The 21424-nt window shown below is 53.1% G+C and overlaps 1 protein-coding gene across 1 annotated transcript in view; it reads left to right on the top strand.

Moving 5' to 3' along the window:
* Positions 1–18769, top strand: part of SCNN1B (sodium channel epithelial 1 subunit beta) — a 33189-nt gene extending 14420 nt beyond the window's left edge. Inside the window, exons 4-12 of the mRNA XM_007953191.2 lie at positions 8092–8195; positions 10803–10966; positions 11306–11413; positions 13817–13934; positions 15049–15124; positions 15214–15271; positions 16001–16062; positions 18067–18142; positions 18392–18769. Of these exons, the coding sequence (XP_007951382.1) occupies positions 8092–8195; positions 10803–10966; positions 11306–11413; positions 13817–13934; positions 15049–15124; positions 15214–15271; positions 16001–16062; positions 18067–18142; positions 18392–18769 (1144 nt within the window). The remainder of the gene's footprint in view (positions 1–8091; positions 8196–10802; positions 10967–11305; positions 11414–13816; positions 13935–15048; positions 15125–15213; positions 15272–16000; positions 16063–18066; positions 18143–18391) is intronic.
* The last annotated feature ends 2655 nt before the right edge of the window (positions 18770–21424 follow it).

The following is a 21424-nucleotide window of genomic DNA, read 5'->3' as shown; positions in this document are numbered from 1 at the left end:
TTGAATCACTTCCTGGCTTTTTGGCACTAATGATGTTCTACACCTCGAATCAGCCAGTTCTCCAAGGAGGGCTGGTTCCTTTTATTGGAAAATGGCACTTTAGAAACTGAGATCTGGGAGTATATAAGTACTCCCAGATAATATATAAGGATATGTATTAATATATAGGAAGCTCTGTTGATGTAGTTGATAATGTGTTTGGCTGCTAACCAGAAGGTCAGTGGTTTAAACCCACCAGCTGCTCCATGGAAGGAAGATGGGGTGACCTACTTCCAAAAAGATTTACAGCCTCAGAAACCCAGTGGGGGTCACTGTGAGTCGATATTTGACTTGATGGCAGTGAGTTTGGTTTTTTGGGGTTTTTATTAATATACTCTCTAAAAACCAAACTCACTGCCATCGAGTTGGATCCAACTCATAGCAACACGTCCTTGGGTTTCCAAGGTGGTATCACTACGGAAGTAGATTGCCCAACCTTCCTTCCAAGGAGTGGCTGGTAGGTTTGAACCACCAGCCTTCTGGTTAGCAGTCAAATACCTTAGGCACTACACCACCAGAGCTCCTTTTTGATTAATATATACAAGTATATACATTACTATTAATAATTATAATAGTACTGTTAGTACTTCAGGGATGGACCACATGGCTTTGGCCCCAGGAAGCCTTCCCCAGCCCCCAGCCCACATCTGGCTGCTTCTGTGTTGCTTCCGGCTGTGGTGCTGTGTCCTGGTCTGTTCTGCAAAGCATGCAGGTCTCTGGGGCTGGAGGCAGAGTGCTGGGAGCAGCCTCTCTGAGCAAAGGCACTGTCAACAAGCAAGCGGTTGGCATGTGCTCCGAGACCCAGAGCACAGCCCTGGGCAGGAGGGGACCCGGCCCCGCCCTGCCAGCCTCTTGCTCCTGGGCTGCGCCTGACTAAACAGCTTCTTGGGAACACTGTGTCTCCGCTCCCCTTGGGTGGGGTCCCCTCCTCTAGAGCAGGACCTGGCTCCATCTGGTTTGCCCACACAGTGCCTGCCTGTGGCCACAGCCCTGGGCCCACAGTGACTGCCCACGGCTCTTCCCCCTCCAAGCCTTTGCCTCTGCTGTGAGCCCTGCCTGGGTGCCCTTGCTCCTGTCCCACCTCCTTAACTCAGCCACCTCCTCCTCATCCTTAAGTCTCCACGCAGCCCTCACCACCCCCTCCAAGAGACCTTCCCTGACCCCTGCCCACCCCCCAAGTGAATTAGGTGCCCCTCCTCCATGCTTAGTATCTCAGTGTTTCACTGGTGTTCAGGTTTTCACTGGCTCATTCTTTGAGAAGTGGATGGCCCTGCCTTCTTCTGAGTATAGCAAGGGTGGTGAGGATGGCAAAGAACTCTAGTGGCACAGGAACTAAGGCATCTGCCTGCTAACCAGAAGGTTGGTGGTTCAAACCCGCCAGCCACTCTGCAGAAGGAAGATAGGGCAATCTACTTCCATAAAGATTTACTGCCTTGGAAACCCAGTGGGGGTCTCTCCGAGTCTGAATCAACTCGATGGCAGTGAGTTTGGTTTTTTCGGTTGGTGAGGACGCTGTACAAATGGGCAGTGTTTCGTTCTGTTGTAGGTGGGTCACTGTGAGTCAGAGCTGACTTGACAGCACCTGACGACCACAGCTACGGCCTCCATGCTTATCTCTGTTGGTGCCCTTTTACCTATTACACACACATTACACATATGCTACATATGTTACATACATGTTGCATGTATGTTACATCGTATTCAACAAATAAACAGATTATCTGTCCACTGTGTGCCAGTGCTGGAGACAGAGTGGGAAGCAGTAGGAACCAGCGTTTATGGACAGTATGCCTGGCCTCTGAGCCCGACCTCAGCCCTGCAGCGTAGCTTCTGCTAGGACCCCCGTGTTACAGATGGGGAGGCCGAGGGACAGGGAAGGCAAGTCACTTCCCCAGCTCACCAGTGAGTAAGGGGCAAAGCCAGAAGCCCATCTAGGCAGTTGAGCTCCGAGCCTGAGTTCTTGGCCTCCATGCTCTTCTCCCTCAGAGAGACAAGGTCACTGCCCTTGTTGGCTTAGGGGCAGGTGGAGAGCAAGCAGCTGACTAAAGAAGATACTGCAGATGCGGAGGCATCGTGTGCTGCAGGGGAAGCCGGCTGCTTCCCTGCCATCCGGCCGAGTCCTGTTCACGGCGACCACATGGGTCAAGGCTGCAGCTGTGCTCGTGGCGTGTTCCGTGGGCCTTCCGAGAAGCGTCAGGGTGAACTCAGACCACCCACCTTTGGGTTAGCAGCCAAGCACGTTTAAGAGTTTGTGGTACCCAGGGACTCCCATAAAGGGAAGAAGCAGGTGGAAACAATGGAGGGTTCCTGGGAAAGGAAATGACTTTGTGTGGAGGTGTCGGGGAGGTTTGGAGCAGTTGTCACCTGAGGATAAGAGGAAGCTGGCTGTTTGAATTGCTGAGAGAAAATATTCCAGGCAGAAGGATCAGCAGGTGCAAAGGCCCTGAGTCTGGGGACATCCTGGAGTGTCACTGGAGTGCAGGGAACAATGAGGAGAAGGTCAAGGTACGGAGTTTGCATTTTATCGTGTGAGCATTTTATTCTGGTATTCATAAGGTTTTCACTGGCCAATTCTTTGAAAAGTGGATGGCCCCTTCCTTCTTCCAAGTATGGACCAAGGATGGTGAGGTTGGCAGGGAGCTCTGGTGGCGTAGTGCCTAAGGCATTTGACTGCTGATCAGGAGGTTGGAGGTTCAAACCCACCAGCCACTCTGTGGAAGGAAGACAGGACAATCTACATCGGTAAAGATCTACTGCCTCAGAAACCCAGTGGGGGTAGGAGCTGTTGGAAGGTTCTAAGCCTGTGATTGACAGGTTTTAGCAATCCCCATGACAGCTGGCCAGGAGCGCCTGGGTGGTGCAGGCAGTTATGTGGTTAACTCACTGGGCTGCAACCAAAACATCAGAGGTTGGAGTCCACACAGAAGCACTTTGGAGGAAAGGCCTGGCAATCTTCTTCCCCCAAACATCAGCCATTGAAAAGCCTGTGGAGCACAGTTCCAGTCTGACACACAGGAGTCCCCGGGAGTGCGAGCTGATGCCATGGCAACGGGTAACTGCTGTGCAGGAGGAAGATTTCAGGGGACAAGAGTGGAAACAGGTTCCTGGAGGAATCCAGGAGTGGGATGCTGGTGGTTTGGACCAGGGCAGGCGCCTTCGCGGTGGAGAGAAGCCGACAAGCTAGATACTGGTTGGGAAGAGAACTGCCAAGACACTGCTCTGGGTCCCCACCATGCTGAGGCCTTGCAGGGCTGCACTGTCTTGTTCGTCTTGGTGTCCCTTAGCCCAGTACCTGCCTCAGTAAATGTTGAGTGAAGAAAGGTGATGTCCTTTTACAGTTGAAGAAACGAAACTGCAGAGGTTGGTAAAGAGCCCAGGTCAGTCAGACAGTGGCCGAGCCAGGGTTGCAGCCATATTGGATGCCCCAGCCTGCCCTGGGATCACCTTACTCTGCTAGTAGAAAGTGTGAAACAAGAGATGCAGGAAATAGCTTCCTTATCTGGAAACGGGCAAATAATGCTTGACCTCATGGGGTTACATTGAGGATTAAAAGAGATGTGTACAAAAATGCCCAGCAGGGGCCAGGTCTGTAGACGCTGTTCAATGAGTGTTATGGAATACCTGTTGCTGCCAGGGCAATTCCGACTCAACGGCGCCCCTAGAGGACAAAGTGGAACTGCCCCATGGGGTTTCCAAGGCCGTCACTCTTCAGGGAAGCAAAACCCAAACCAAACCCACTGCCGTGGAGTGGATTCTGACTCACAGCGCCCCTAGAGGACAGAGTGGAACTGCCCACACTGTTTCCAAGGCTGTCATCTGTACAGAAGCAGACTGTCTCATCTTTCTGCCGCAAAGCGGCTGGTAGGTGCTGCATCCTTTTGGTTAGCAGGCAGGCACTTAACCCCTGAACCACCAGGGCTCCTTGTTGTGGAATCTAAGCCTTAAAAGATAATACTGCACTTTAGTTGACTTTTTTTTGGTAGCATTTTATTTTTTCATAATTGTAAATTTTAAAAAGAACAATATACAAACATCAAAAGACATCTTTAAAACTATGTATTATGGAGACTTGAGAACACAGACAAAAAGCTGAGTGTGATGGACTCCCATGGGCCCATTGCCCAGCGCCAGTGACCATGACTTACACCGTCCTGCACCACCCACACCCCATCCACGTCCACGTCCCCTCCCAGTTAGGCTGCAGCAAGCCCCAGACACCATAGTCACATGTCAGTGGGTGTTTCAGAACGAGTCTCCAACACCTGCAGACTCCGCTTTGAACACAGTCACAATGCTCTTATACCATTTGAAAATAAGTAACAATAATCCCTTAATGTCATCCATTGTCCAGTCACATCCGTACTCACAGATGTCACGTTTGCTTGTTGATTTGCTTGTTTGAATCAGGATCTAATTAACGTCCACACATTATAATTTTAACCAAAGAATTTTAGATTTCTTTTTTAACCTATAAGGAGCTCTGGTGGCATAGTGGATGAGGCATTTGGCTGCTAATTAGAAGGTTGGTGATTCAAACCCACCAGCTGCTCTGTGGGAGGAAGAGGAGGCAATCTACTTCCATAAAGATTTACAGCCTAGGAAACCCAATGGGGGTCGCTGTGAGTTGGAATCGACTCAGTGGCCCTGGGTTTGGGGTTTTTTAACCTATACATTGCCTTCCTCTAGGTCTCCCACAATGTTTCGTTGTTGTTGACAGTACACATAATAAAATATACATCAGTTCAACTGTTCTCACACATGCTGCCCAGAGACACTGATTGTGTTCCTCAAGTTGTGCAGCCGTTCTCACCCTCCTTCTCTCCCTCATGAACATCAGCTCACCGTAAGGTTCCTATCTAACCTTTTGAGTTGCTGTTGCCAATTTGATCCCTTACAGATAGCTCTTAAAAGGGCAGAATGCTCATGGCAGACATTTTGACTGGTGAAGCTGAGCTGTTGTTTGGCGTCACGATGTATGTGCTGAAGAAACTGGGCTATTTATCCTGTTGAGCTCCCATGGTCTTGGCTTTGCTGGTTGACCTTCTGCAGTGTCTTATAACATGTTCTCCCTCGGTATTTCCTGTAAATGGTAGAGATCTCTTTTCTTTTTTTCGCAAGACCACCTCCTCGCCTGCTTGTGCTCTTCCATCAGGAGACATAGTGTGTGGCCAGCTCAGTGCTCACTGCCTAAACCCATTCAACCAAAAACGTTACCGTCAAATTGACGTCAACTCGTGGCCACCCCACGGGTCAGAGCAGAACTGTGCTCCGCAGGGATTTCAGGGCTGACTTTCAGGAAGTGCATCACCAGGCCTTTCTTCCGAGGTGCCTCTGACTGGACTTGAACCCCCAGCCTTTCAGTTAGCAGCCGAGTGAGGTAACCATTTGCACAGCTCCGTTTAATTCATTAAACAAATGAACAAAAGACCCATTGCCATCGAGTCTAATTCCAAGTGATAGTGACCCTATAGAACAGTGGACCTGCTCCGTAGGGTTTCCAAAACTGTGAATCTTTATGGAAGGAGACCGCCACATCTTTCTCCTGTGGATTGGCTGGTGGGTTCAAACTGCTGACCTTTCAGTTAGCAGCCAAGCACTTAACCACTGTGCCACCAGGGCTTCTTATTTAATTCATTAAAAAAATAAAAAAGCTACTGCCATCGAGACAATTCTGACTCATAAGGACCCCCATTGGGTTTCCGAGGCTGTAGGTTTTTATGGGAGTAGATTGCCTCATCTTCCTCCCAAGGAGCAGCTGGTGGATTTGAACTGCTAACCTTCTGGTTAGCAGCCTTACCCACTGTGCCACCAAAAGTCAAACTCACTGCCATTGACTTGATTCCAATTCATGCAATTCCATGGCATTTCCAAGGCTGTAAATCTGTACAAAAGTAGATCGTACCATCAGCATCTGGTGGGTTTGAACCACTGACCTGCTTAACAGCCAAATGCCTTACCCACTATGCCACCAGAAACCAAACTTGCTGCCATCGAATTGATTCCAACTCATAGGGACCCCCATTGCGTTTCTGAGGCTGTAAATCTGTACAGAAGTAGATCGTACCATCAGCAGCTTGCGGGTTTGAACCACTGACCTTCTGCTTAGCAGCCAAATGCCTTATCTAGCACACAACCAGAGCCCTTTATTTAATTCATTAAAAAACCAAATTCACTGCCATCTAGTTGAATCCAACTCACAGCAACCCCATTTGGGTTTCTGAGGCTATAAATCTTTACAGAAGTAGATCTCCCCATCTTCCTTCCACGGAGCAGCTGGCGGGTTTGAACCGCTGGCCTTCTGGGTAGCAGCCAAATGCTTTATCCACTATACCCCCAGAGTTCCTTTTATTTAATTCATTAGGGGTTGCAAAATGATAACATTTTAATTGTGTCCTTCCTTCTTATTAGCTGGTTCAAGCTAGGATTCTTTTAACAGACATATTGCAAGAAAAAAAAAAAAAAGTGAGATAAATGGGATCCATAGACTAAAAGTGACTTACCAGTCGATCACATGTTAAAATTATTTAGATCCTGATTTAAACAAGTAAATGGGGGGGGAAGGCATTTACGATACAACTGGAAATTTGAACTGAATATTTAATACTGTGAAAGAATAGTAATTATTTTAAGCATGATCATTGTATTTTTTTAAGAGTTCTTATTTTTTGAGATGTGTATGTGTAGAAATGTTTACGGTAAAATTAGGGTGTCTGAGATTTGCTTCAAAATAATATGAGTGGGCTGTCAGCCACTCAGAAAGGGATCAGTGCAGGAAGTCCTGGACACAGTGGGAGAACAATGTGGAACAAAACTCAAAATCATGAAAAAGACCAGGTTTGCTGGTCTGATAGAGCCTAGTGAAACCCCTGAGACTATGGCCCCTAGCTGCCCTTCAGGTGTGGAATTGAACTCACTCCCGTGGCTTCCAGCCAAATAATAGACAGGTATATGAGGTGAACATGTCCATCAGGTAGATACAGTCCTTGGAGAGCTCAATCATGGGAGAACAGAAGGGTAGTGTTTGTGCAGGACAGGGAGACAGCTTGGGGGGTGGGAGTGCATAGGGACGGACACAGGAAAGACATAACTGCGGGGAGGAAGTGGGATGAGAGCTGTTACATTGTGGGGATGGCAGTCAATGTCATGAAACAAAATGTGTATGGACTGCTGTGTGGAAATGAATTTGCTCTGTAAACTGTCACCCAAATCATAATAAAAATTGTAAAAAAAAAAAAAAAAAATGTGAGTGAGGAAGAGATGAGTTGCAAATGAAACTAGGTGACCACAGGGTGACCCAGGGTGACCACAGGGTGACCCAGGGTGACCCAGAGGACCCACGGTGACCACAGGGTGACCCCTGGTTGTGGAAGTGGACTTGGGAGCTTTGTTACTCTACTCTAAGTGTGTGTTTGAAATGTTCCATAAAGGAAATTAAAACAGCAACTGGGTTTCCTGACATGACACTGTACAGTCACTATTGCTGTGAGAATCTTTACGAAAACATTATTTTTTTTTTTTCCTGTGGAATTATTTCCTTTGGAAACACTTCCATGACCTCAGCCAGGAACCTGTGTGAGGGTCTTCACCCCTCACCCTGAAGTTGTCTCTCTCCTCGGCCTGTACTTCACCTTCTCTGGATCCAAGTCCCGCCCCGCTCCGACCCTCCCTTTCTGCCACTTTCTCTCTTTGACTGTGTTTCTGAGGTACCCAGCCCCGCTTTCTGGGCTCTGCCAGCTCCTTTAAGCAAATGCTGTCTGGGGCTGCCCTCTCACTCTTGTGATCTTACAAGACTGTATATAGGATTCAAACGAAAACAACTAGAAACTTCTCTCATCATCCCAGACTAAGCCAGAGAGACTGCCTTCCCCTCGGCCTGGGAACCTCCTGTCTGGCTTCTGCACCGGTGCAGGGAGCTGGCCGGAGTGACCTGTTGCCCTCCCTCCCTTCCTGAGCGTCTCTGTGCAGGGCACAGGGAGCAGGGAGGAGCCGCCGGGCCCTCTGCACAGCATCGGTGGCCACACCCTGCTCTCCAGCCGATGGTCTTTCTTTTAGGAACTTCACATCCATCTTCTACCCCGATTACGGCAACTGTTACATCTTCAACTGGGGCATGACAGACAAGATCCTCCCTTCCGCCAACCCTGGTGCTGAGTTTGGTAAGTCTTGGCTTATGAGGCTTGGCCATGAGGCTTGTAACACCCCACCAAGTGGGGCTGAAGACGTTACCATCTTGAGGTATTACCATGCTAAGCGACAGTATTGAGAGTTAGCCAGCACAGAGAGAAGTCATCACTGAGTCTCTACTGTGGGCCGGCTGCTCTCCCAGCCATGCTCTCGCCCCACGCTCATAACCCCAGGGGTAGGCGCTGTTGTTCCCATTTTGCTGGTGAACCAAGTGAGGGCTTGGAAGCAGGGCAGCTTAGTGGTCAGGAGCTCAGTTCCTAATGCCTGGATGGAGTCTCAGCTTCACCACTTACTCACTGCGTGATCCCAAGCAGGAGACTTAACTTCTTGAAGCCTTAGTCTCTCTGTTGAGAGAATGGGCACGAAACATAGCAGTCCATGACGTCATTGAGTCTTTGTCACATAACGTGGGTGAAGCTCAGCATAGTGCCCGGCCAGTAGTGTTGTTGCTGTTCGCTGCGTCCAGTCAGTCTCAACTCATGGGGACGCCGTGCGCTGTGGAAGGAAACATCCCCATCCCACACCATCCGTGATTGGTGGAGGGTGGGGCGCTCGTCATCCACAGAGTTTTCATTGGCTGGGCTTTCAGGAGTAGGTCACGGGGCCTTTCCTCCTGGTCCGTCTTCCTCTGAAAGCTGCACTGAAGCGGTCCAGGAGCACACAAGCCTCCTCCACTGACACATGGGTGGTGGCGCTGGGTGCACTGACCGACACTCACACCCAGGCCTCTTGCATAAAACTCCACAAAACCGAATCCCACTGCCATCAAGTCAGTTCCGACTCAGGGCATCCCCCATAGGGTTTCCATGACTGCAGATCCTTATGGAAGCAAAAGCAGACAGTCTCCTCTTTCTCCCGCAGAGCGGCTGGTGGGTTTGAACCACTGACCTTTTGGTTAGCAGCCAAATGCCTTACCCACCCCACCACCAGCGCTCCTTAGGAAAGGGAAGAATTCTCAGTATGTGCAGGGTGTTCTGAGAAGTGTTTGCAGAGCTTGTCCAGTAAGTGGCTGAGCATTTGCTCTTAGCCTCGTGGAGAGGGAGAACCACAGAGACGGAGAGGAGGGTGTAAAGAGGAGAGGGGGCGGGGCGTGACTGCTGACGGATGCCGCTGACAACGCCGCTTCTCTTGCGGTTGACGGTTGACTAGTTGACTGGGCTTCTGGGCAAAGGCCGGCAAACTCGGGCAGGTTGTGCTTTCAGGCTGGGAGCCTGGCGTGAGGGGACGCGAATCCTTCCTCCCCGCCATCAGGGCTGCCCTCCTCAGCAACCAGGAGGCCTGTTGTCCTTCAGCGATCATTCGGGCTGCTGGCCTAGAGGGCTTGGGCGAGCTGAGCTGACCGCCCTCGGATCAGCCCTGGTGCCCTGGGAAGATGGTCGGTGTGCAGACATACAGCTGGCTCCCTTTACAGGGGCAGGTGGCGGTCTAGGAGCTCCACCCCTTACTTGCTAGGTGACCTTGGACAAGTCCCGTCAATGCTCGGTGCCTCAGTTTCCTCTTCTATAAAATGGGGGTGATGATAGTACCTCCCTCACATCACTCTTGTCAGCATCCAGTAATAGCACTCAGACCCTGCCTGAGCCCCTGGGTCCCAACCCAGGGTCCTGCTCTTAGAGGAACTCTGAGCTTCGTACCCACTGAGCACTGCCCTTTGCCTGGAACCCCATCAGTGCATAAAACACTGGGCCTGAAAGAAGGGAACTCAGACACAGAGAGCAGATTGGTGGTTGCGGGGGGGCTGGGGACGGGGGTGAGGAGTGACTGCTTGGGGGCTCCTTCAAGGGTGACGATGCTTTGGAAGTAGAGAGAATGGTTACCCGGCATTTGTGAATGTCCTCAATGCCCTGGAATTGGCCACTTTAAAATGCTCGGTTTTATGTTATGTGAATTTCACCTCAGTTAAAAAAAAAAAAAAAAATGCATTAATTATAAAGATAAAAGAAGGCAACGATGTGCTGGGGCAGGGAGACAGACAAGAGGAGAAGTGAGGGAGGTACCTGAAGGAAGGTTCTAAGGCCAAGAGAGTGTATATAGCAAAGAGCCTGAGACCGGGGCAGTCAGGGAGGGCTTCTGGAAGCAGTGACACTGGGGCCGAGATCTGAAGGAGAGCAGGAGTTATCTGGGCGAAGGGTGAGGACGGGACCAGGATTCCAAGGTGAGGGAACTGCACATGCAGAGGCCCTGCAGCTCACGAGCGGAGAAGCTGACGGGTGAATGGGGGCCAGCGTAGCCCGAGTGGTGGAACGAGAGAGCGTGTACGAGATACGGCAGGATGGGTGGGCAGGATGGGTGGAACGGGTCGCTGGGCTGTGCCTCCTGGGTCCCTGCGGGGACCACATTCCTCTGTGTGCTGCATGGAAGAGAGATTGTGGAAGGGTGAGAGGATCCCAGATCGGAGGAAACGTAGAACCCACTTCAGAGGTGCTGGTGGACTGGGATGGGAGCCTTGGAGAAAGGGTCTGGGTTGCAGTGCAAAGCCAGCTCCCCCAGCAGGCCCTGGAGATCCCTGCGGCTCGAGCAGCCTCAGACAAGCAGGTGGCTGGGGGTGTCCCCTCAGCCTTGGTGTACCCTCCCCACAGGCCTGAAGCTGATCCTGGACATAGGCCAGGAAGACTACGTGCCCTTCCTCACATCGACAGCGGGGGCCCGGCTGATGCTGCACGAGCAGAAGTCCTACCCCTTCATCAAGGACGAGGGCATCTACGCTATGGCGGGGACGGAGACATCCATTGGGGTGCTAGTGGTATGGCCTGGCGTCCAGGGGCAGCCTGGGGGCACTGAGGGGAGTGAAACCCACCTGCCTGGGGCCGACCTCCCATGGCCTGGGAGCGGGACCTGGGCCTCCCCCAGCCCTGCCTTCCACACGCACTCCTGCTTGGCCTTCTGCCTGGAGCCCTGTCGGTGCAGCCCTCCACGGGGGAAATGAGCATCCACTGGGACCTGCTAAGGCCAGCAGCTTTCCCTCTCTCCAGCGTCCCCTGTGCCCCGCAAGCTTGCCACTTTTCAGGGGGAGCAGGGAGGGAGGGACAGGGGGACCTCTTGGCGGTGGTCAGGGCCTCCACGAGCAATCGTTTGGACACAGGACAAGCTGGAACGCAAGGGCAGGCCCTACAGCCAGTGCACCATGAACGGCTCCGACGTCCCCATCCAGAACCTCTACAGTGGCTACAACACCACCTACTCCATCCAGGTGGGCGGATGGGGCAGCTCTCGTGGCCTGGGCCCGTCCACGTCTGCTGGGCCACGGCCTCTGGTTTCTGAGGGGCTGGCTCTGCTGGCATTGTGTAGGTGGCCACGGGGCATCCGGGGACTGTGGAACCAGGGTCCAGAGCTGGCCACCTCTCCGCCCCACTGGGTAGGTGTGTCCCTGGAGACGTTCAGGATCATAGGGGTCCTACTCTGGGGTCTGTCTTTCTAAGAGTGATTACTTGTGTAAGGGACTGCGTGAAAGGCTTTATAAACGTTCCATCATCTGAGCCTTAGAACACGTCTGTGAGCATTCAGAGGGCTTCTGTGCCAGGCAGCACTGTGCCTAGTCCTCGGTGTATACCCATCATTGCGTCCCCAGCACCCAGCACACCAGTTCCCACCAAGTCACTCCTGACTCACGGCGACCCTGTGTGTCAGAGAAGAAACTCCGTGGTTTTCAGTGGCTGACATTTCAGAAATAAATCGCCAGCCCTTTCTTCCGAGGCCTCCGTGGGCACACTCCAGCCTCCAGCCTTTCCACTCGCAGCCGAGCACATGAACCCTGTGTATCACCCGGGAACTCATTTCACCATGCATTTCCTCTTTATGTCTGACTTCTGGTCCCTCTTGCTGTAGCTGTGGGCTTCTCTCTTGTCCCGAACTCCTGAGAAGCCTCTGACCCAGCTCCGGTGGCGAAGGCAGACTGAATCCCTCTCGCTGATGCTTCCTCTCCCAGCCCATTGGGCCTCAGGTGTACAGTGCCCTGTCCTTCCTCCCATGCCTTTCCTTGGCAGATAAGGAAACTGAGGCACAGCAAGGGGGTATAGCCACGTGTGCCTCCATGTCTGAGGGCCCGAGCTTGGTGCGGGCTTCTATTTTGCTTAGTCACAGGAAATTGGTACTTCCAGGTGCCAGGCTGCCCACTGTCCACCATGCCCCACCCCACACTTGAACCCACTGGTTTGACCACCTCTTGTGTGGAGGGGCTTCTGCCTGCCTTGCAGGATTCCAAGAGTCTTGTGAGCTTCTGGAGGGCTAGATGGGCAGCCAGGGCCAGCTTCATTCCAGGAAGATCTCAGTCCTTGTGGCTTCCAGGGCAGTAGCTGCTCCCCCAGGCATGTATTCTAGCCGTGCCTACCCTAGCCCACCCCCAACCTCAGGGCCTGGACACATTGAGATGCTGCCCAAAGTCACAGCTCCTTGCCTGCCCCCACTGCCTCAGGGTTGAGCTCGGGCTCCCCGCCTTGCCACCTTATCTCCTAGCCAGCCCTTGTTTCCTGCCCCCCAGGAACTGGCCCACACGCCAGGGAGAACAGAAGGGCTGGACCCAGTGACCTGGGGAGGGGCACCGGGAGGGGCAGCGGAGGAGGTGGGCTCTTGGGCTGCAGGAGTGGAAGACTTTGTGGAGGGGTGGTCCGAGCTGAGAAAGGTGGAGAGCGGTTGCGGGCCCGTGAGGCACGCAGGGAACTGGACAAGTGAAAAACGTGAATAACAGCCCCATTGAAGGAGCACCGCTAAGTGCCTGACGCTGCACTGAGTTCCCCGGATGAGCTCACTGCATCCTCCCGATGGTCGAAGGTCGATGGTCGGAAAGAGCTGCATCTGGTATCTTCTTCCATCCGGGAGGAGCCTGAGCTCAGAGCTCAGTCACTGCCCCCACATACGTAGCTAGTCTCTGAGTGGACTGACAGCAGGGACCCTGGGGCGGCTGAGTCCCTGCCCTCCCTCCTCCACAGCCGGCAGCTCACGGGCTTTCATCCACTCTGAACCTTCAGAGCCCCTCCTCCTCGCTTCCTCTGAGCGTTCTCCTCAGGAAGAAGGAGCAAGCTTGCCGTCTCCCTCAAGGCTCCTCGGAGTCCCTGTGTCTGCAGAGCTCAGAAGGGGCCGGCGCGTTCCACCCTGAGCTATCCAAGTGTTCGGAGCCCCTGGGAGGGGCTAAGTGGAAGGTTGGAGGTTTGAGGTGCCTCAGAAAAAGGCTTGCTGATTGACTAGAGAAACAGCCATTGCAAACCCTGTGAGGCACAGCTGCACCTGACACGCGTGGGGCAGCCAGGGAATCGGAGTCGCCTCCATGGTGACTTTAATCTAAATGTTAACTTTATTACTGGGACAAGGCCACCTCGCCTCATGGCATCTCTGGTGACCCTGCCCCGAATGGTGCTAGGGGGTCAACCTCAGAGAGCTAGGCTGCTGGAGTGTGGCCCGAGTCCCTGTGGCAGGCCAAGTGACAAGGACAGCCTGTGGGTCCGGAGTTGCAGTTCAGGTGTTTCAGTACCTCTTCTCAGCTGAAGGGCACCTTCCCGGCTCCTGTGCGTCCCGTGGGCTATGCGTTAACCTCTCTGGGCCCCTTCTCCTACGATGGGGACATCATGCAGCCTGTCTCTGCTCTCCCTGGTCCCCTCAGGCCTGTCTTCGCTCCTGTTTCCAAGACCACATGATCCAAAACTGCAGCTGTGGCCACTACCTGTACCCACTGCCCCACGGGGAAAAATACTGCAACAACCAGGACTTTCCAGACTGGGGTGAGTGAGGGCCCACGGCTCCAGCACCCTGCCTGGCAGGGCCGCTGCCCAGAGCCTCTGACTGCAGAGGGCGGAGCTCAGGGCCCAACAGGCCAGGGCCATCCTTGGTGCCACGGCCTTCCTCCCGCACTCCAGCTAGGCCTCCCAGCAGCAGGGGCGGCTCCCCCAACACCTTGAGTCCATAAAGTGTGTGTGTGTTTGAAGCATGTATGTGTGGGAGTGCCTTAGTCCTGATGGATGTATGTCTGTGTGCCACGTAAGTGTCCTCCATGTGTCAGCCGGGACGTGTGACTGCCTGCCAGCACAGGCCTGTGTGCATTTGTTTTCACGTGCACGTGTGAAAGGGCACACTGTCCGTCAGGACACAGGCGACGTGTGTGCATGTGCTCAGACACGGGTGTGAGTTGCCTTCCAAGGCTCGCACCATGTGCTCAGGTCTGTACATACATGTTTGTGTGCATGCACCCACAAGGCCATGTGTATTATCTTATCCCCGCTGCGTGTCCCTGTCTGGGTGCTCACTGGGTCTCTGCGGGGTGCTGGGGTAGGAAGGAGCAGGGAGGAAGCCGATAACAGAAAGGAGCCTCCAGGGCCCAGAAAGCAGAAGCCACAAGGGGAGGGGCCCTGCTGGGCTCCCTGAGCTGGAGGCCAGGCCCGGAAATGCTGGTGACACTGAGCTCAAGCACTGCGGACTTCCATGGGGAGCAGGGGAGAGGCCCACCACCTGTGAGAGCCGACAGACATACCGACAAAAGGGAAAACTTCCTTCCTTCCGGGCATCTCTTTGTACAAGACCCCTGGGCAGAAATGGGAAGGATGGGCTCGGGGATGCTGCCCCGGTGCCTGCCGAACTGGCCCAGAATGTTCCAGGAGAAGACCCCAGGCCAGGCCGCAGTCTCCATGGCAGGAGAGCTCGGACTGAGACCCACCCCCCCACACACTGAACCAGACCTTAGGCTGCCCAGGGCCCTGGGAACCTCCCTCTGAGCACAAGGAGAAGGGGGCCAGCCGCTGGCCTGTCTCCCAGCCCACTGTGGCCCCTGGGAGCTGAGAGGGAGAGGCGGGTGCCTAGAGATGCCCCTGAACTCTTGCCACCTGCCTCTCTCCTGCTCAGCCTACTGCTACTCAGCTCTGCAGAGGAGTGTGGACCAGAGGGAGGCCTGCATCAGCCAGTGCAGCGAGTCCTGCAAGTGAGTGTGGGCGGGGGCTGCAGGCACCGGGCAGGCAGGGCTGGAGGGCAGTCCTGGCAGGGCAGCGACGGACGGCTTCTCTCTTCTAGTGACACCAAGTACAAGATGACCATCTCAATGGCCGAGTGGCCTTCTGAGTCCTCGGAGGTGAGATGATGGAGTGGCCAAGCCTCCTACTTGCTGAGCTGGGGACAGGTCTGGGGTCAGGCCTGCAGGCTGTTTGGAGCTTTAGGGGGGGTACCTCCTAAGTCCCGTCCTTACTCTGTCTTCTCTTCCTTCCTCTCTTCCTCCCCCCTTCCCCCCTCCTCCACCCCTCTGTCCCTTCCACTCACCAGTATTCCCCCAGGCACTGTGCTAGGGACACAGCAGTAGACGAGACAGACACAGTTCCTGCCCTTAGCACTTTACATTCCGGTGGGAGAGGCAGACCAGATACAGAAACACAAATAAGATCTCAAAGTGTGATGCTAGCTGTGGTGGAATAAACAGGATGATGAGAGGGAAACGGGGAGAAACCCCTCTAGACAGGGTGTCGGGAGGGGCCCCTCTAACAAGGTGACTTTGGGGCTGAAACCTGCAGCATGACACTGAGGCACCGGGTGGCGGGGCTGGGAAGAATACTGCAGACAGAGGGACCCGCAGGGCAGAAGTGGGAAAGGGCTGGGGACCGGAAGAGTCTGGGGCCCTGAGCTCCTCCTCCGCTGACAGCAGCCATCACTCAGGACTGGTACATTCCTCCTCCTCATCCCAGACGCGTCCCCAGAGGGCTCTGGGAAGGTGGGGGCTGGGGTCCACCTCTCATGGGTAGTGAGGGCCCTGACTGGGAGGGAGCGCTGCAGGCACCTTTTTTTTCCCCAGCTGCCTCTGGTTTTCTAGGACTGGATTTTCCATGTGTTGTCCCAGGAGCGAGACCAAAGTGCCAATATCACTGTAAGCAGGTGAGCCTAGAGTCCGGGAAGGCAGGATAGGGAGGAACCCGAGCCTCAGGGGAGGGATTCAGCCACGGGGCAGCTACTCAGAAACCTTCTCACACTGAGCAGCACCAGGGGCAAGCCAGGAAGGAAGAAGGGAATGAGAGACAGCCTAGCGATATAGTGTCTGCCACTTCCTAGAAAGCCTGCTCTCCCATCTGTCCCCTCTCCACCATCCGCCCCATCCATCCCTCCACCCTCCCATCCATCCCTCCACCCTCCCATCTATCCATCCACCCTCCCATCCAACAACCACCCATCCATCCCGCTACCTCTCCACCATCCATCCATCCATCCACCCCACCTTCATCTGTCCTTCCACCATCCATCTATGCATTTATCATCCATCCTTACATTCATCCACCTCTCCATCCATTCAAATGACCCAAAGCCCATACCATCAGGATGGTGAAGTCTAGAGAGGACAAAAACATGCAAACAGGTAATGAAAGTCTGTACAAAGCCCTCAGGGAAGGACCCTCCATCTACCTAAGAGGTAATGGACATCTGTGTAGGAATACACTTGAGCTGACTCTACAAGGAGTAGTAAGAACCAGACAAATAAGGACGGACAGATATGTCCGCAAAGAAGACATATGGTGGACAAAAGTCAGTCCTTGTGGCTTCCAGGGCAGTAGCCACTCCCCCAGGCCTGTGCTCTAGCCATGCCTACCCTAGGACAAAAGTCTGGGGGCATGAGCGAGCATAGCCTTTTGGGACCATCTGCCACCCCGTATCCCTGATAGAAGTGCAAAGGAGTCTCCTGCACATGGGGCGGGGGCTGAGGAGAGGGGAGCTCAGGGCTGATCTCTGGGGCTGTCACAGGCCAGAGTGGCTGCACAATAAGGATCAGCTTGAACCCAGTCCCCAATATGTGAGTGGCCCACTGCTCAGGGCCCCAATCCTCTGTCCTCATCAGCCACCCTTGTAGCACTGCCAGCCACCTAGAGCTAGGTCAGTGTTCACAAGTGACAAGGACACCCTCCATCACAGTCATGTCTGGGGAATCCACAGGATGCCCATGTTCTGACCTGCTGGCCACAAATTTGGGGATGGTTTCCTAACTCCCTCAGGATGCCAGCCACAAGCTTGGGAGTCCACATGACACCCTTACTTTCTGACCTGCTGGCTCCTACTTACCCCTGGATTCAAAATTCACTAGAACGGCTCAGAGAGAGTACACCATACTTGTTAAGTGCCACTGAGTCAGCTGCAACTCATAGCGACCCTGTGTACAACAGAACAAAACACTGCCTGGTCGTGTGCCAGCTTCATTATCCTGTATCATACTCACAAGTACAGATTTATTAGAGCCAAAAAAAAAAAAAAGATACAAGAGATGCATAAGGCTAGGTCCGGGAGGATTCCCCGTGTGGAGTTTCCATGGCCCAAGGGATGAACTACCCTCCTGAGAATACATGCTCTTGTCAACCAGGAAGCTCTCTGAACCTCATGGTCAGGGCTGTTACCAGCCAGTTTTGCGTGATAGGCTAAACCATGCTTCCTAAGGCTACTTGATATTGCCCTCCCAGGTGAATCTTTCTGGTCTAGCCAGTCCCCCCATGCCATCACAGATTATCGGGTGTGGCCAGGAAGTTCCCAAATCAAGGCACCCCCATTACTTCAAGAGTTATTTCTCCAAAACCAAGGACGAGGGCCACCTCACACAGGGTAAAATGAGGACTTTACCCCACAGCAGCTTTTAAGGAACTGTCAGGATGAAGTTGAGAAAGGGCCCCACAGGATGGGTATTGGGCAGAGATGCCCTTTGTGGCTCCAAGGCGCAGAGGAGACTGGGGAGGGCAGCACTTTAGGGTCCACCATTCATGGAAGTGGGCACGTGAGAAGCTCAGGCCAGAGGAAGGCTGGGGAGGCCCCTGGACTGCCGTGTGTGTGTGTGTGTGTGTGTGTGTGTGTGTGTGTGTAGGGTGAGCCCTCACAGCCTCAGCCCTTCCTGCTGATTCCTATTAGGAAGGGAATTGTCAAGCTCAACATCTACTTCCAAGAGTTCAACTATCGTACCATCCAGGAGTCACCAGCTAACAACGTGAGTTTGGACGGCTCCTGATGCCACAGCTCTGTCCACCTTTGTACCTTGAGGGTGGGAAGGTCCCAGGTCCAACAGGGAAATGAAGGTAGTCCCTCCCATTCCCGAGTTATTCCTCTGGGCTGAGCTGGTCACCCTTCTTACCCTTCACACCCAAAAACCATCTCCCAGCACCCTGAGGCCGGGTCTAGGCAGGCAGGAGTCTGTGCCTGGTTCTGCCCTGCAGAGGTCAGCCTCCTCTCCCCACAGATCGTCTGGCTGCTGTCCAACCTGGGTGGCCAGTTTGGCTTCTGGATGGGGGGCTCGGTGCTGTGCCTCATCGAGTTTGGGGAGATCATCATTGACTTCATGTGGATCACCATCATCAAGCTGGTGGCCTTCTCCAAGAGCCTGCGACAGAGGCGGGCCCGCATGCGCTATGCTGGCCCACCGCCCACCGTGGCCGAGCTGGTGGAGGCCCACACCAACTTCAGCTTCCAGCCCGACGTGGCCGACCGCGGTCCCGACACCAAGCCCTATGCCGAGCAGACCCTGCCTATCCCGGGCACCCCACCCCCGAACTACGACTCCCTGCGCCTGCAGCCGCTGGACGTTATCGAGTCTGACAGTGAGGGTGATGTCATCTAGGCCCTGCCCTGCCCACCCAGGGAAGACAACTGCTCATATTTGTGGTGGTCGAGGTCTTCTCCAAAGGGCGAGGACGGTAGATGTCCAAGCCCAGAGCCTTGGCTCTTTGTATTTCCACCTGCTTCCCACCCTCATCCCCAGCCTGCCCTGGTCCGCGGCCTGGCATGTTCCCATCCAGGCTCCACCGACCCCACACTCCCTCCTGTGAGGACAGGCCTGCAAGCTGTCTGTGCCTTCCTGGCCTTGGCTAACTTCTGTGAACAGGCTTAGGGGATGGTGGGGAGAGGAGCATTGGGCAGGGGGCTTCCAGGTGGCACATGTTCTGTTCTAGAAAATAAATTAAAAAAAAAAAACAAAAAACTGAGTCCAGCTCTGTTTGTTGCCGGGCAGGGGTCCTGCAGTGTCCTGACTCACGTCTGGGTCTGGCTGTGAGCAAGGCTTCGCTGAGGGAGGGGCTGAGAGCAGGCTGGGCAGCTCCATGTGGTGATTCTTGAAGTCCCTTTCAAGTTGTCCCTGAAGTAGTATGCTGTGACTTTTCCAGTGCCACCTCTTGTGATTGAAAGGAGAGAAAAAATACTCAAACTGAAACCACTCACAGTTTATCCTCTCAAGTTCTCTCTATTCTTCCCAGACACCCCCTCGTGCCCTGGAAGTCCAGGTTCCATTCCCACAGCTCAGCAACCCCACACGTAAGCCAGTGCCGCCTCCATGTGCCAGCAACAGTCCAAGAATAAGGCTTCTTTGGACCAGCCTGGTCACGTGCCCATCCTGAGCCAATCCCTACGAGGGGAGAGAGAGGCATTTCTTGGCCTGCTCTTGGGTGTGCATATGGAGGGCAGACCCTCACAGACTTCAGAGAGGTCCAATCCAGAGACCCTCTGAAGCAAGAGTGGGAAGAGTGGCCCTGTTTCCAGAGCTGCCTACAGACCATGATACCAGGACTGTTTCCATGCATCTTTGATGTTCTTCATTCTTCTTTGCTCCAGATGAGAACAGTTGTATCTTAGATGGCTGCTCGCAAGCTTTTAAGACCCCAGTCCCTATTAAGATCCCAGTCGCTACTCACCAGAGAAGCAGAAGTGTTTTTGGGTACCACATTGTGCAAATTAAGCTTGATGTCACCTGCAACCTTGGTCCCCAGCCCTCAGGCCCAACAACTCACTCCTCCAAGGTGTTTAGTTGTGGCCTAAGGTTATCCTAACTTTACCTCCTGTTAGACTTAAACTGCATATGGACATTTTAATAGCACATACAAATATCCCAGGAATCCGAAATACATAGGAATATTGTGTGCCAGTCCTGGGTATGGTAAGGAGTGTTGAAGCCTTTTTTTTAACTTTTTATTGTGATTTGCGTGGAAGTTTACAGAGCAAATTGGGTTTTCATTCAACAATTCATGCACATTTTGTTGTGTGCTATTCGCTGGAGTCCCCACAGGTACCAGCATTCTTCCCACGTCCTGTGTTTACAGTTTCCGCTCCTCCTCCCTACCTCTTCCTGCCTGCTGAGCTGCTTCCCGGGCAGACGCTGTCCTTAGCATCTCTTGTAGTTGATTGTTGTAATGAGTGCGAACCTCCCTGGTGTTAATATCCACCTTACAGGCCTATCATTTGGCTGAAAGTTGAACCCTGGGGGTGAGTTCAGTTTTAGGCCTGAAGCATCCCTGTTTAATGGCCATAGCCTTGGGAGTTCCTCCAGTCACTAGCAGACCGGTAGACCTGTTCTTTCTTACTGAGTTTTGCTCCACATTCTTCTCCCACTTTATCCAGGACCTCCTATGGTGATCCCTTTCAGAGCGGTCAGCAGTGGTAGCCCAGGCATCATCTAGTTCTTTTGTTCTCAGGGTCATGGAGGCTGAGGGTCACATGGGCCATTAGTCCTTTGGAGCAATTGTTTCCTTGTGTCTTTGATGTTCTTCACTCTGCTTTGCTCCGGATGGGGAGAGACCAGTAGTTGCCCCTCAAATGGCCACACCTGAAGTCTTCTTAAAACCAAACAACAGTTTAGCTTAACTGGTACAGAAGTCAGTATTGAGCGTTTCGCTCTTTTAAAAACTATCTATATGGGATCAAGGGAGCTCTGGTAGCATAGTGGCTAAGGCACTTGACTGCTAACGAGAAGGCTGGCGGTTCAAACCCACCAGCCACTCCTCGGAAGGAAGATGGGGCAATCTACTTCCGTAGTGATACTGCCTCGGAAACCCAAGGAGGGGTTGCTATGAGTCAGGTCCAACTAGATGGCACATAACAACAACATATGGGATCAAAGTGATAACAGCAACTAGAAAGATTGGACAGGAACCTTAAAGGCCAGTGAGCTGATGTTAATGGAGGAGAAACAACTCAGAAAAGGTGGATGAGAATAGTTGCTTAATTCGAGAATGCCATCATTGTCCTGAACTACACATGTGTAAACTGTTGGCCTGGTGTGTTTTGCTGTGTATATTCTTAACAGCAACAAAAACAAAATTCAAAAACTTTGAAAAAAATAAAAAGATTTTTCCCCTAATTGCCCGAAAAATGGCATGTTTTCATTTGTATCTCTAACCCAAAAGGGAAAATCGTGTGCCGAAGGCTGGAAGACAAGACATTTACAATTATTGTGTGCTTCCTACCTGCCGTTGCCCCTGCTGTATCTCAGTGACTCTCAAGGAAC

Source organism: Orycteropus afer, unplaced genomic scaffold (genome assembly GCF_000298275.1).
Source record: "Orycteropus afer afer isolate SDZICR_OR568_19922 unplaced genomic scaffold, OryAfe1.0 scaffold00376, whole genome shotgun sequence".
In the NCBI taxonomy this organism is placed as follows: Eukaryota; Metazoa; Chordata; class Mammalia; order Tubulidentata; family Orycteropodidae; genus Orycteropus; species Orycteropus afer.
The sequence above is the reverse complement of the archived record's forward strand: the minus strand, read 5'-3'. Positions and strand labels throughout refer to the sequence as shown.